Source organism: Dreissena polymorpha, chromosome 1, assembly GCF_020536995.1.
Source record: "Dreissena polymorpha isolate Duluth1 chromosome 1, UMN_Dpol_1.0, whole genome shotgun sequence".
Lineage (NCBI taxonomy): Eukaryota > Metazoa > Mollusca > Bivalvia > Myida > Dreissenidae > Dreissena > Dreissena polymorpha.
In genome coordinates, this window is record NC_068355.1 from 170,297,842 (window position 1) to 170,314,854 (window position 17,013).

General features: G+C 32.1%; 1 protein-coding gene across 4 annotated transcripts; it reads left to right on the forward strand.

The window, feature by feature from the left end:
• The first annotated feature begins 897 nt into the window (after nt 1-897).
• On the forward strand, nt 898-16,072 carry LOC127860535 (uncharacterized). 4 transcript variants are annotated; one of them, XM_052398664.1, is made up of 7 exons: nt 898-960; nt 1,277-1,319; nt 5,624-5,745; nt 7,731-7,914; nt 8,118-8,207; nt 8,315-8,386; nt 14,697-16,072. In XM_052398664.1, the coding sequence occupies exons 2-7, from the start codon at nt 1,281-1,283 to the stop codon at nt 14,709-14,711; spliced, it is 522 nt and encodes a 173-aa protein (XP_052254624.1). In that variant the 5' UTR covers nt 898-960; nt 1,277-1,280; the 3' UTR covers nt 14,712-16,072. The 4 variants fall into 4 exon arrangements, with proteins under 4 accessions (XP_052254624.1, XP_052254607.1, XP_052254614.1 ...); XM_052398647.1 differs by having other exon boundaries at nt 899-918; XM_052398654.1 differs by lacking the exon at nt 898-960 and adding an exon at nt 970-1,104.
• The last annotated feature ends 941 nt before the right edge of the window (nt 16,073-17,013 follow it).

Sequence of the window (17,013 nt, forward strand, 5' to 3'; positions counted from 1 at the left end):
TGTAAAATGTATACCTCGATACATTAAATTGTCTACACTTATTTTTTGTTCTTTATTTATTTTTATATTTATTTTTATTTATAATACTATACTCAGCGGTATTTAATTGCTGCCCTTTATAAATAGCGACAAAATCACCTCTTGTCCATAGCATGTGATAACCATTGTTATCAAGGAAGAGTATGAAAAGTTGCCTTCATTTATACACTTGATGTGTTAATTAAATGGTTTAACATGGCAAGCTATTTACATTGCCAGAGGAGGAGAAGGGTGTTTACAAACTTGTTCACATACTTCATACATTTGCGCGACTGATAAAAACAATACCATTTTTGCAAACTACATTTGCAAAAATAGCAAACATATAGAGCATCATATTGCCAACCCTACAGCCGCATTTGAATGGTCTTTATGCGACACCCAACGCACATAGCATGTATCAATATATACGTCAGTTCCGCTGCCATGTAACAAACACGTATTATAAGTGACAATAATTAAATTCAATTAAATGCTTGTTTGTTTTATCTGGTAATTGTTTGGTATAGGTTTTTTAAAGGTTATTTTACGTTTTTCGAAAACTTAAGTATCATTTTAGTAGACTGTTTTTAATCTTAAATGCCGAACATATTTTGAAAGCCATCGCTTTTAACTGATTTAAATACTTATAAGTTCTTCTGTTATAGACCGTTAAATTATTTGCTAAAAAGCGATTTGCTTCATCGTTTAAATTGTCGGTTTAAATATAATACAGATACTAATACATGTAGATATGTGTAAGATAAACTTGCGTTGAATATAAACGTCAAATATTTATCTCACAATTAGTTATCACCAAGTGGAATATGATCTAGTGACATACGTTATATATTTATAGATATCGAAACAGACGTGTGTAATCATGTGATTGTACATGAGGTAAAGCAAATACCCTGATAACTGTGTCGAACAGCGGAACACGTCAGTGATGTTAATTGTATTTGTGTATTACTATCGCATGCGAGACACACATAATAATATAACTGAACGTTAAACGCAGTTGTCAAATATATATGTAATACATAATAACTGTTTAAAAAGCCACGGAATAAACATCAACAAAAAGTGCAATTTTTTGATTGCGTTTATCGCCGATAATTAAAAGAATTTCTTAATACATGTTAGCTGTATATTTCTGTCTCCCTAAAACGGATCTACAACTGCGTGTTTAAATTTGCACTTGCAAATCGGTTTTTGTCCGGCTATTGTGTTAATGGCTTTTTATTTGTCTTTATAGAACCATGAGTTGCTTTAAATGTCAGCATTGCGATGAGTTGAAGGTAAGAAACAATTTTACCGCTTTAACTGGGTGTGTATTTGCATTTAACAACCCTTAGGTTTTTAATGAAATTCTTTAAGAGTGAAAATTGAACATGTGTTTACAGTTTTTGTCGGCAGCGAACTTTTCCAAACTGATAAAGTACAGGTACTTTACACACACATTATTGTTTTTTACGGTTGTCAATTATTTTATAAAAACAATACGCGATGAGGATACATTACCCTTAAATACTTGACGTACTTACCAAAAACCCGCGTCAATCAACAATTAGAATATCAGACCTAAACTTAAACTTATTTTTGTGTCTCAAATTTTAAGTTTAGCTCAACTGAATACGAGTCTATAATATAGAATACACAACTTTATAATTATGGTTCAAGTTAAGTTCAACATTTAAACTTAACTACTTGTATATGACATGAGCGTTCTTACGTTTGCGTTACCGTAAACATATACCATAATTGAATAAATATAACATTTATATTATTTTTATATGTAGCGATTTACATTCATACATTACTCTTTTATTTTTTCTAAAAAATCTAATGTTTGAACTTTACTTTATTTGTGTATAAATACAATAAAAAGCATTACATTTTAAATCAATAGCTCAATACCTTGTAGATATTTTTTAGTGTAGAGCCTATACAGATTTTTCATTTTCATATACTTTACTTAGAATTGAGCCGACACAGGTATTATTCCACTCATTTGTGAGCGTAGGTTTAAAAGCGACGTTAAATTCGGATTAAGCTTTGCATGTACAACTCGACGGTTCTATCCTATATGTTTACAGTTTATCAAATATCGTTTGCGCGGTTTATATTTACAATAGCACCATTTAAGTGTTTATATATTGACTGGTTGTTGTTTATTTCAAGACAATTAATGAACATGCATCGATTCAATACAGCTTAGCTACGCCCCTGCTGGACTGTGATAAACGTATACGTTTCCACATGAAAATGATGTTACATGAACGTTTTTTAATGCCGCCGGTTATAAAAAGTCTTCTTTTTTTATAGACAGAAAGACAGACAGACAGACAGATATTTTTATTCAAGACTTATACAAAATACATTGTCTATATATATACAATCGCCCACATATATTGTCAGGTGATTTTATACAAAACATAAATAAGCAGAAAAAAATATGTTAGGTACAAAAAAACAACACAAAAAGCAAAACTCGTGGTTTTTAAAATAAGATTGTTACATTGCAGTTGGAAATATATTACATACATCATAAGTATACAGGAGATGAATATATTATGACATATCATTTATCAGTCTTGATCGTATAAAAAGCGCTTTTTTGACAAACAGTGACAGATAAATAAGTTCCATTTTATCCACCGTTTTTAACAAATTCAAATATTCATAAACAGATGGTTTGATATAATAGTTTTTTTTGTGTGTTTTTTTGTCTAAAATCATTATACATAGGGCATACACAAACAAAATGATATTCATCCTCAATGTCATTTAAATCACAGAACATGCAGTATCTTAAAGATCTTTCCTCTACATTTCTAGCGTATCTAACCGTTTGAATTCTCAAAGGGTGTACATATAAACGTAATCTACTAACATATGCTCTTAAAGATTTAGGTACAATATTTAGATATGATTCATATACTAGAGATGCTTTAAAATTCCTATACATATCCATCATCGAGCTTTCGTTCACAGCATTGTACCATTTAAGTTTAAAAGAGTCAACAATTCTACATTTAAATACATACAAAAATGATTTAATATCAAAAGCATGCGCATTTTCGAATACATCTGGAAAACCATAATCATTTAACATCTTTTTAACATTATATATCCAATTTGTGCAACCCTTTTCACAATATCTAATTGCTTCGTTGTATACATATTTTAAAATAATGTTGTCGCTTGACTGCAGCTTAAACCAATATTTTAGTATACGTACATATCTAGGTATATAAAGCGGATATCTCCCAAGTTTGCCATACACCATATTATTACATGTATTAAGTCTAACTTTTAATAGACGTTTTAAGAATTTTAGATGCAGCCTTTCTAATTCTTTTGACTTAGTTTATCCCCTAACTTCTGCTCCATAATTGATGATAGAGCCAACAAAGGCGTCAAACAATTGACAAAGAGTACTAGGCTTCAAATCATAGTCCTGACATTTACAAAGTAAAACATTTATGGCATTTAGCCCTTTACCAACTAAATATTCTTGATTAAGATTAAAACTACCAGTATAATTTAGAACAACTCCTAGATAGTTAAAATCACTAACAACTTCTATTGGCTGACTATTGTAGGTCCACTTCTCTGAGGTCAGTAATCCACCTCGCTTACGAAAACCCATAATTTTGGTCTTATTTATGTTAACCTGCAATCTCCAATTATTGCAGTTAGTGTGTAAATGGTCTAAATGGTTTTGAATTTCTGTTGGATTTTTACCTATAATAGCATGTCGTCAGCAAACTAAAGTAATAAAATCATAACATCATCTAAACGTATGCCTGCATTAATATCATCTTGGAGATAAAGTTCCAAGTCCTCAACAAAGAGAGAAAATAGCAAAGGGGACATTACCTCCCCCTGACGCAAGCCTACTGAGTATGAGAAATAATCAGAAAATGAAGAAAATGATTTAACACATGATTTAACATTGTTATACATATCTCTAACAACTCGTAAAACTTTACACTGATTTCCCGATTTAAACATTTTCAACCAAAGACCGTTTCTATAAATAAAATCAAAACATTTCAACATATCGACAAAAATAACATACAAACGTTTATTTTCAAACAAATAGTTCTCAACTAATGACTGAAGTATATATATTGCATCTACAGTTGAACGTCATTTTCGAAATCCGAATTGGGCGTCCGAAATAATGTTATATTAATTGCAGACATTTTCAACCCTCTTATTAATAACTGAGGTAAACAGTTAAGAAAGACAGTTTACAAGTACCTCTGTAGTTGTTTACATCTGACTCGGAGCCCTTTTTGTGAAATGGAACAATAATACCGACTGTCCACGCTTCGGGGAAAACTCCAGAGTTTATTATCTTATTGAACATATCACTCAAAGGCAAAGCTAAAATGTCAATAGATTCTATAAAATATTCATTTAACAAATTATCATGTCCATGGGCTTTGTTCTGCTTAAGCAGTTTAACGGCTTTAACAATTTCTTCCACAGAGATAGGTCTATCTAGCTCCGGATGAACGTTATTCGGCAAATCAAAATTATTATGTGCATTAAAAAACTCAGATTCATCATTTTCACAATTAAAAACATTGCCCCCTAAGTTCTTTAAAAAGTCTCGAAAAGCATCTAAAGGTATATTTCCAGATTTATTTTTAGTTTTTGTTCTAAAGTGTTTCCAAAAATCTCTCGTTTTTTTCTTCTAAGATCCTCAATCTAATTCATTTTCGTTTTGTAACTTGCGTTTTTTTTCCGAATAATACCTTTATAATGCTTTTTACGTTCACATAAAAATATACGATTTTCTTGCGACTTATCTAAATTGAACAGTCTATATATACAGTCTATATATTGTACTATTATATACTACTATAACTATTGCGAGCTGTATTACAAACTGGATCAAACCAATTATTTCTATGTACAGGTGACGTACTGAAACGAAGATCTTGTTTAAAATAACATTTTTTTGCAAACAAAGGATCTGCTATACTTCTCACTGTATCCGTAAACTTATTAATCATAGTCTTTTTTATATTAAACTAGCGCTTTCATGCTTGATGTATGTGTGGACTTTTCTGTCAGATATTTAACAAACGGATCATTTTGTGTAATTATAGTAATACAAGTGTTTGTTTTACTGTAGACACACTTTAAATGAATTGTCTTATAAAACAGTCCATGGGTTCTACAATGTGGACAGTATTGTGTTGCAAATATAGCGCCCCATAATCAGGCTTTGTTTATGCATTTGTAATATTTGATACTGGTCGACTAAATCAGCGGAAATAACAGTTCTTTATGTTGGGGTTTATGTTTGGTTTTTCATAAGATACTATTTTAGCCATGGTGTGGCTTTGTCCACCATTTTAAAGATTCGAACGAGTTTTTGTGACTGCCTTAGAATGTTGAGTACCCATCTTAGATTAAATATCAGCTTACGGATTCATATTTTTCATAGTCATTATATCCAGACGAAGCTCAAGTCGGAAGTTTAGAACAAAAGTGAGTTAAGTCTGACAATTGAACTTCAATAACATTATAAGTAGTGTGCAAGGCTTTATCTGTAACGTACATATTGGCGTTAATATTCCAGAGAGAAGTAATAGAGAAAGACGAGGAGAAAGAACGTTTTATAGACCAAGTGATACAAGCAATGGAAGACAAAGATGAGGAATTGAAGCAAATGAAGAAAAAACTAGAAGAACAGGAGCAAAAGTTATTGGGATTAAATTATATACTTAATTTATTTGATAACACAATAAATAATAAATAAATCTCTGACATAAAATTCAACAAACTACAAGTTCCGTATGTGGCTACACGACTTTTCTGATTTTGTACTACCACCACAGTGGACTGTTTTAAAGAGGAAGTTAAATAGGTACGCAAAAAGAAAATGACTCGATAGCGGTACACATTGATAAACAACGGAGTCAGTTTAAGTACGAACTCTCAATTAAATTGAGGTAAATGGGAGTTTCGAAATCTCCGAAATAACCACATTTTGAGCACATTCAAGGTAGCAGCGTCAATCGGTTTAGATTAGACGTGCTAGTATAACACACATAAACACTAAGAAGGATGCCTTGTTATCCTATAATGTCTCACACACTTTTTCCGTAACAGCGTTTTTATAAAAGTATACGACACTTTCACTTCTTCTTTGCCAAAATTCAAACGCAGAGGCGTAAACGACTTCTCCTACAAGAAAGTGAACACATTTTTAATTTTAAATCCTCACAAGTTAAAAAGTTGTAGATAAACATATTTTATCGCGTTTCTAGTTTTGCTTGCGCAACTAACAATTTTTGCATTTTAATATATATTATAAATAATTTAAACATTATACATGATGTGTATGTTTAGCGTTAACAAAATATTTCCTGATAAGTAAGACACGCCGTGTATGCTTGATGATTTATAGGCTAAAGTTTTAGAACAGACAAGACGGTTTACCGATTTAATACCTCCGGTGCTTTTTAGTGACAGTTCCAATGCTTAACACCTGTTTTGAAAATGCTTAAATGATGTAATATTTTGTTTTACTTAAAATCCTGACGATATTAATAATTTATATTTCCTATTAGTTTCTGTAGTTTCAAGTTTGAATATATTATACTATCGTCGGAACCCATGTTCACTAAAACACGTTATTTTTAAGGAGCCTTGGGTTATCACGTTAGCAAAATTTCTTATATATAAGGCGACATTTTATTGGTTCCACGTGCTTTCTGCACGGAATTAAAAAACAAAATAACTAACGCGTTTTTTTTAAACTGGTACATGAAATGGGTTAGCGTTTTGTCGTTTGTATCATTATCCGCTTTACTTTATAGTCCGTTATCTGATCAACATTAGCATTTCCTTCCAGGTCTAATTCACCATTTAATTTAGTGGCAATGCTAAATATCCCGTTAGTTTCAATGATGATTCAAGTACGACATAGACGGTATTCTTACGTTACACTAGAGGAGCACACAGTTTATATTCGTTTTATTCATGATATTTTGTTTACATAAATCTCTGCCTAGTATGGTATACGACATACATAAGCCACTCGAATGAACATTACAACTGGAACAATATATTTGCATACTATTTCCTATTTAGTATATGTAAAATAAAAGTATCAATAAACACATAAATATGATTGTGATATCGTTACCAATTTGTTTGCTATTTTCATCCTTTTTGATCAATTATGGTCTAAAATTGTGGATAGCAACAATGATTTCTCCAGAGTTTCTTGAGATTATTTTTTTACTATAATACACCACCGTTATATTTTTGTTTTATTAAATATGACATAACAATCTTTTTATTTATTTTGTGTTAGTAAAGTATAAATTATGATGCATGCTACATTTTGTTTGCGATAATAATCTCCTTTATATTCCGTTTTACCATACTTGGGTTATAAAACGCTGTTTAAACGTAAATTTACGTTCGTTGTTATTTTAACCTTGCTGCATTATTTTAACAATGTTGGGCTTTTTATAATATCATATTAAACTGTTTATGTCCGAGATCATGAACAGACTTTTAAGGTTAAACAACAGTAAACGTAATGTTTTATGCGAACATATTAAAAAAAAGTGCTTATTTGTGGTTTATCTTAAATGTGCAACGGGCTACACACGGATACATGTAAACGTTAGACACCTTATCAAAGTCGTGTTTAAATACAAATATATTGGCAGGTGCAGTACACAGAAAATGAGAGAGAGTGGATCCCAGGAAAATACAAATGACGAGTTCTCAAACACCCATCTTGCAGAACGCTTTGTTAGTTCACTCAAGAGGCAATGGCTAGACATATGTGATGCACTTCAATTAATAATCAACGAAATTCAGAAACTGACAGCTCTTTCTGGAATAATGGAGGTATATTTATTTATTTATATTTGATTAATTGACCAGAATTTAAAAATTCTTTTATAAAAGGAATAATATATATTACAATATGTAATATGCCTTAAATTTATTAGATAATGCTTTGTCATAAATGTTATCGTTTCATTATGTATTTTCTTTCTTTACAACAACATATAATGAATGCATTGTGAACACATATTGACATATTTCAGGCAGTCTCCAAGCACACCGCCCACACGGTTAATGATACGGAAAAAAATCTCGTCCTATTAGCCCAATATGCCAATGAAGACCAGAATGCGGTTTGACATTTTCTTTTCCGATTGGCGTATAGAACTAATGAAAGCAATTCGTTTTATTTGTTCATCATTTCAACAGTTTGTTTTAATCGGTTTGCTTTCAATTTCAGGTTCGGCACACCATTCGAGTTTTAAGACAGAGACTTGGTCAGAAAAAGAGCACACGGGACAATGTTGTTAAGGTGAGCTGAAATTATGATGATTGTTAAAATTGATTTGAGTTCTTTCAGTAACTTCAGGTATCATGGCTTGATATAACTTAACTACCATCAAAAATGGCGTACATCAGCTTTTAAATGTTTTAAAAATTGTGTGCTCCCAAGTTATTTATGGGGTCTGTTGGTGGACGATATTGCTAGCTGTGTGCGGAAACGGCTTTTAAACTTCAACAACAGTTAAACGTTGTTGATAAATTTTGCATTAATACTGGAATGGAGATTTATTTAGAAAAAAATGAAATTATTGTTTTTTAGAAATGGCTGACCTTTTAGAAATTACGAGCGCTGGACATATCGGGGTACGAAAATAAGTACCACTTCCGCTTATAAATACATGGGGTTATTGTGTACACCCAAATTATCGTGGAACGCGGCGCAAGATAAACTGAGTTCACAATCTCAAACAGCAAAATTCTCAATGTAAAGTTATAAAAGGACTTCCCTATTAAAGAACTCATACTTTTTGATAGCATAGTAAAGCCAATATAGTGTAACTGCTTACAGATATGGGGATATGAATATGTAAATGCCATTGAAACTGTCCAAAATAAATTTGTAAACGCCATCTGCATGTAAGGAAAAATACGAATACCTTTATCGCCCTTCTCGAATGTTGCCGACTACACTTATCTGTTACATATTTTGTTAATTGCATTAAATATTGGTGTAAACTGCTAATGATGCCTAATAACAGATTTCCTAAACAATGCTATAATATGTTAATATCAAAAGATACCGCCGGGCGTACCTTCTGGTCAACGAATGTAAAATCATTAATATTTAGATATGGTTTCGGGTTCGTCTTGATCTCTCAGGATGTTGGAAACGCAGATTTATTTGTATGCAATTTTCGTCAGCGTATAATTGATTGCGTCACCCAAAATTGGCATAATGACATAAGAAATACATCTAGAGGTAACCATTATAAGAACTATAAACTCCACTTAACACCGAAAGAAATTTGCAGTTGGAATTTGCATATAATTTGAGAATTTGTAATTTTTAGCTCGACTAATATATATAATATATATTTAATGGAGCTATCCTACTAGAGTTGCGACACATTAAGGGTTTCGCGGGATAGAATGAGTGAGGACTAAAATATGTGGGTACGAAAATTTTGGGTAAGAAAAATGTGGGTACGAAAATTTTGGTTACGAAAAAAAATGTGGGTACGAAAATTTTGGGTACGAAAAAATTATGCAAAAAAAATTACGTACGAATAAAATTTCGGTGCAAAAAAACATGTTGGTACGAAAAATATTAGTACGAAAACAAAATGTGGGTACGAAAATTTTTGGGACGAACAATTTATGCCAAAAATAATTTGGGTACGAAAAAAATGAGCTTGGGATCTTGATCACCAAACTGGCATTTATTTTACAGACTCATCCGTTCTCTGATCACTTTTATAGAATCGAAAGTGTTCCGCTATCACTAATGGTCTAGGGTTGAAGTATTTCTGCAACCGTTCACATAGTACTTTATAGGTATTTGTACCTGGTTTGTCTGGGGAAGTCAAATCTCTCAAAATCTGGTAAGTTCTTCCACCGACTAATGACAACAGAGCCAGTACACGCTTTTCGTTGGCTATCTCATTAGCAGTAAAATATTCCTCCAACCTTTCACTGTAACAGTTTCACGACTCCGTACTGTCATCGAAAATATCAATGTTTCCGATACATGTCGCCCCCTTTCAGTGAATGTTTCTACCAAGTCACCGGTTGAAGACAAACAAATCAAATTTGTATACTTGAAAATGCCAAGTTGACGTTCCAAACTGTCAGCCGACACTCGCCTATCACAAATCCTCGTCGCCAATGTTAATTGAAGGGTTCGCAAGAAGATTAAACTATTAATTTAAGGCTGGAATTGCGAAGACAAAAACGCATGGTTATTTCCGGTGTGTAACCAACAGGCTAACAAACACACTTATGCACTAGCACTGAATCCCCGATGCCGGACAAAACATCAAGTTAAGTTGTGTAAGAAATAAATGGGTTTACAAACTTTCTCGCGTGGTAGGCCTAATGGTATATACAATTCAACTCGTTGGACAAATTCAAGATCACACTTACACTTACACTTACCTAGTTTTCTGTCACGCCTATTTGAACAACTGTACACTGCACAAAGCGCGGGCCTCTGTATTGATGATATTTAAACACAATAATTCCGTCGTTGATTATTTAAATAGTATATACCATCGAACGAAGTTTGGAGAATTACTAGTTGTCAACGAAATGATTGAAACATAAAATAATAATAATCTGGCAAACGCCGCGTGCAAACCATAACATTGTAACGTCACCAGAAGATGTGTTCACGTCACGAAAAGCGCTACTTCCGTCCAAGCGCGTTTTTATAGCGATTGCGCAATAAAAAACACCCCTTTTTCGGGATTTAATCAAAAACTGGATTTTTCACAGATATGACGAATACGCCATCGTGTAGATCGCGTTCTGGTCCATATACATGTCAAATTCCAGCACAAGTGTTGGGCCAGTTTTCAAGAAGCCCAAATCACGGCTGGAGCTTAACGAAACTCAGCCCCCATTATCATTCGTTCAATTGAACGTCATCAAATGATGACGTCAATATAGCAATCATTTCATACTCACCCCGGCGTCGGCGTGAGCGTTGAAATGTTTAAGTTTGCGTACAACCTCAAATATTTTCTATGTCCCTTAACATATTGCTTTAATATTGTGCATACTTCTTAACCAATATGACCCCAATATATAAACAAGAGATGACAACTGTATCAAGCATTTAATAAGAATAACGGCCCTTTTTTTCACTAAGAATATGCATAATAATTATAAATCTATGTTAAAGTTTGCGTTCCACCTCAAATATTTTCTTTGTCCCTTGACATTTTTTTATTTATATTTTGCATACTTCTTTACCAACATGACCCCCATCTATAAACAAGATTAGACAAATGTATTCATGATTTTGTAAGAATTATGGCCCTTTTCAAATTAGAATATGAATATTATTGATTAATCTATGCAAAAGTATGCGTACCACCTCGAAAATTTCTATGTACCTTGTCAAATTGCATTTATATTTTGCATACTTCTTTACCAACATGACCCCAATCTATAAACAAGAGACGACAACTGTATCAAGCATTTTGTAAGACTTATGTTCCCTTTTTATACTTAGAAAATTGCAAATTTTGTTAAGTTTTGCGTTAAGGTTCACTTTATCCTAAAGTATCAAGTTATTGCTTTTATACTTGCAACACTACCTAACTTTCATCAGGGAACTGTGCAGGCAAAGTTATGTAACTCTGACTGGCATTTTGACAGAATTATGGCTCCTTTTATACCTAGATAATTGAACATTCGGTTTAGTTTTTCAGACTTGGAAAACTCGCTAACTATCGTTAGGGAACTGTACATGGCAAGTTGCATAACTCTGGTTGACATTTTAACGGAATTATGGCTCTTTTTGTCTTAGTATCTTTGAATATTTTGTTAAATTTTGTGTTAAGATCCACTTTACTTCCAAAGAATCAAGGATATTGCTTTCAAACGGTACTGTACCTGGCAAGTTGAATTTGAACTTGACCTTTGAATGATCTCAATGTCAAATTAATAAATTTTGCTTAAATTGCCATAACTTCTTTATTTATGATCAGAGTTGATTCATACTTTGGCAAAACAACACTTATATATATTTTTTTCTTTGTTTTCTTATTTTTTAAAGAGCATCTAATAAATCACCACACCCCCTCATTATACTCCCCTCTCCACCCTCACCCCACCTTAAAAGGTTTTGTTTGAAACATGGTAAAAAACAACACAAATATTTATTGATTTTATTTTTGAAGGACCGTCCAACCATCCAACCGAAGCTATTGCTATCAAACTTGAAATAAAATCTTATTAGTTTTTTTAATGTCTTTACACATGTTCAATAGATTGTGGCAAATATACCTGAACTCAGAATCGTCTATAAAGTACAACTTCTTTAAAACATAAGCGATCAATATGTTTCAATTATGGTCTTTTTCCAATTAGAACATTACTATATTACATTGACCTTATTGAATATGAACAATTTCCAGATGATGGCTTACGTTATACTGTCAAGCACTCGAATAGTCGAGCGCACTGTCAGCGCGTTTTGTTTTAACGAGAATAATTGATCTATTATTGATTGTGAATACCATGCGTTCTTTCAATGTAGTAAATATGACGTTGTCCGTAGAAAATTTCTATATAACTGGCACATGGGTGGTAATCCTGTACATGACTTTTATAATCTGATGAGAAAAACAGATAATGACACATTATTGAAATAATGTTTGTATGTGTATCATCTGTCCAAAATATATGTACATACTGACATTCCCAAAACATGTGGGTGTTTCATTCAGGATACATTGAGCAGAATCCTCACAAACTTCAAGACTTTATTTAACATTTGTGCAAAAATTGGTTGTTTGGGATAATGTGCATTACATATTTGTACTGAAATCTTCTCAAATTGGTATAAACATATCATTTGAAGACAATTGATGTGAAATTAATTTTTTTAATTATGTTCTCCTTTTCATTTATTTATTTGTTAGAACTCTTATGGTTTTTGGTAAAGCACTAATCTGTTAAATACACATTGACATGGTTGGGTAGATTTTGTTTTTTTATCATTCCGGAGCTTAATATGCAAAGTTAATTGGAGGAAGCAGTTTTTTCTTTTCGTTAGGAATGCTGTTGATCAACGTGCTATATGTTTGTTTTCATTAAATAATTATATGATTTCTGGGAAAAAGTAAATTATTTGGGTTCTAAAATCAAATATATGTTCTAAACATTGAAAACCGTTGTCTAACCATGTTTTGATAAACAAGGTTTTAATTGTGTTCTTTATAAAATAATTGTTAAATAAGTTCTTTTTGAATTGGCATTCTGCTGTCGTTGAAAGACGTGCGCACATTACCATCCGTGAATCAACTGTTTTAGAAATTAAGATTGTGAATGTATTTTTGTTTAACGTCTGTTTGTTTTAAATTTGAGTTGAATATTAATAAACCGCCATATTTATCGAGCAGGGTTGTGTATATTTGTATTAATTTAGATTTCTTTTTAAATACAACGTTTATTATAACTTACTTTACTTGATTCAGTGAAAATGTCAATATTAATCATTTGTTTCTTATAAAAGCAAGCTTACACGAGGGATACGTGTTCAGTTTTACTTTACGTAATGAAGATATAACGCACTTAACACCAATATAACTGTTTATATATAACATTGATTCCGTTGATATTCGACATTATTAATTTTTCGTCGACAAATACAAATTACAGACTGCCGTACTGAGGATACGAACGAAACCCCAATTATATACTTTTTTTTTTAAAGAAGGAAACTCCAAACTGGAGTAAACGCAACTGTTCGATGCACACAATTATAATAAAACCCAGCCATGCACATGTATGCACAAGTAGTGTGTCAGTGCATGTCAGTGCATACATTAATGTCTGTCGTATGTATTATCTGGTACAGCCAGTTAGGTAGGCAATACATGAAACAAGTGACCTTCTGATATCGTAAAGGGAAATACAACGTTCCATCACATACAGGATATTCAACAATATCCATTAAACATGGAATAAATATCGCCGGAAGTTCTCTTATGAGAATCCGCTAAATGGCTTATATTGATATATTGAAAGGATTCATTTAAAAGTTTTGGAAATTATATATTGCATAAAAGCATGTCTAATTAAATGCGTTTTTTACTTCACTGTTTTGAAACGCAGAGGTTATCTCTGATTTTACCATGCCTAAAATTGAGTTTGCCCCTTGATGAAAGTGACAACCAACAATTGTCAGCAAATCAGCGTATTGGCAAGACACTGGATATGATCGATGCTGAACTGTCTGAATGTATAATATATGTGCTGTCGCAATCATTTTATATATAAGTTTGTTTAGATAAATATGTACTTAGCAATATTCACCTAAATTGATGAACACAAAACGAAGAACCTTTAGTGTTTTTGTTTTACCAATTAGTTTGAATGAAAAACACACATGTCGATATAAAACGAAAATATATTTCACTTATTGCTAATATGAACTCATCTTCAAGTAACAAGACTTTAGCAGCGATTCGGATTTCCTATACAGCCCTATCACCATCATTCAGGTTATGCAACTATACATACCATTTTTGGTGCAAATCGTTTGTTCAAGCATACATTTAATTGTTTTTGCCAACATGTATATAATGAAAAACCCTTTTGTGTTACAGGATATAGTCGCTTAAGTGAAAGAAGATGAAATTGTTCGAAGTATATTAACCCACTTCAATGTGCCTGATGCAACGGTCGCCACTATTGAAAGATTTATGTATGATCTTGCGGACATTTGCTGGTTGATGTGTATTGGTAATCCGCCTTTAAAACTGAACTTTGACGTAAAAGGAGTGGATTTCAATGAAATCGACAATCGATTTGTTGAATACGCGATTATTGAGAACGAGTTTTCTGACGGAAAACCCGGAGCAGTGTATCTGGTAGCTTGGCCCTCATTGGAACTTGAGGACAACACAGGATTTTTAAAAAAAGGCGAAGCTATTGTGTGTAGATAGATATTAACTGTTTAACAAAAACGCATATTATGGTAATCTTAGCGTATCTCTTATTTAAAGGGACGTTTTATGGGTGAAACGTTTTTTATAAAAGCCCAATATTAACATAATTTAAAAAAAAGATAGAATTATGTCATTTAAACATGTTTCTTTTCTTTGTTAGTTGTAAAATTTTTAATGTATAATTTATATTCTCACTGATCGTATTACAATTGTGTATATTCAAAAAAGTCAAATGAGATTTTTTTGTAAATTGTTTTGACAAATATACATACTTTATTATTACAAAAACACTCACACGCACGCACGCACGCACGCACGCACGCATGCTCACAGTGCGTGTGTGTGTGTGACAAAATAGTTATGTTGAGGGACATATAACGGCTGAAATTGATCTGTACTATCAAAAATTCACAAATATTTAAAATACAAAATTCAAGAATCATTCTCAGGAGTAATACGCTTTTTAAAATCTGCTACTTGCTTATTAAAGGGTAGCGACCATTGCCTTTGACATGCATGGCAATACGTGTTTTTGTGTTATGTTGTTTTTATGTTTTCGCCTGCATTGTATAGGAAATCTGTTAGTTTCCTGAAATAAAGGACCAGTGGGACAAAATTTACTTCTGGTAATATTTCTATAGTTGGATAATACATATTCTGTTTTCTATAGACAATCAAGGATATGAAGTTATGGCTATTATGTAATAATAATTGTAATAGCCTAATTCAATGAAAACTATTCTGCATATTTCTTGGATATCGTTAAATACAATGTAGTCGACTCAACGCGCTCTATTTAAATCCATCTAAACTTACATATTTAGTAGTATATTGACTTTTGTCATATTACATGCACGTTTTATACTTAATTTTTGAAAAATAAAATGGTTATTTTATATGCGTGTGTTATCGTCTTACACCACAATAGCCTCGATAACAATTCACCATAACATTTGTTTTTTAGAATTGTTGTCAATAAATCTTTTGTTGTTTTTAATAAATATTCTTTTAGAATAAATATTACTGACATCTTTGACGCTCGTACATATATTTCGTAGATAAGTAAAGTTCTCTAAAAATGCCGTTTACTTGCAAACTATAAAAAGTACATTTCGTTAGCATCGAAATAGTTTTGTGATATAATAATGTGTTTTCTTATGAAGAGTACAGATAAGTCTTATCAAATTAATTGTTCATACACATGTATACCCAAAATGGTAAAAAGTCGACAAACGACTATATAAACATATTATATTCTAAGTTAATTACAACGAACAATTTTATATACACTTCCATAGCCAAATACACATATTTATCTTATTATTTTATGAAAAGGACAGGTTATCGCATTTATGCGGAGGTAAAATGAAGAACGGCACTATAGAATAATAGGTTTTCTCACCCGAAAATGAGTGCCTTAACTAACAAATCAGATCTACACCAATCGACCGTCTTTAGCTAATGGCATTTCATTCTTCCTGATCCCCACACTAGCGATTTTTTTCGGAATAGATATTGCTCTCAAAAATGACTCCTACATGCATACTCGAGCACCTCTCTGTCATTGTAACTAAAACTCTATGGACAGAAGCTCATGGTTCTTCCTGCTGGGTATGTATAAAACAATACTATTTTATCCTGAATTGCAGATGACGTATAAAACAGCGTGCGCTTTTACTTTGTGAGACAAATCAGTCATTAATTGTTTGTTTCCAACAAAAAAGCTTCACTTTTTTCCAGAACTGCAAGATTATATAAACTGAATCTATTTCTCCGATGGTCACAATGTGCCATTATGGGATATTTCAATTGTATTTTCTGAAAACCAAAAAAACATTTAATATAAAAAGGGATATAAGATCGAAATGACCAAATTATAATCAACATACACAAACACGCGGTGACCTAGTAAGCACAGCCACTTGCGCTCCAAATTAAAGATAAAGATTAATGATCCATAAACACATTTAAGTAT

Excerpts from the sequence above, each read along its gene's own strand:
- LOC127860535 (XM_052398647.1), top strand. Across the intron at positions 5,746-7,730 it reads CTAGAAGAACAGGAGCAAAA|GTGCAGTACACAGAAAATGA; the intron begins GTTATTGGGATT and ends ATATATTGGCAG. Across the intron at positions 8,208-8,314 it reads CCAATGAAGACCAGAATGCG|GTTCGGCACACCATTCGAGT; the intron begins GTTTGACATTTT and ends TTTCAATTTCAG.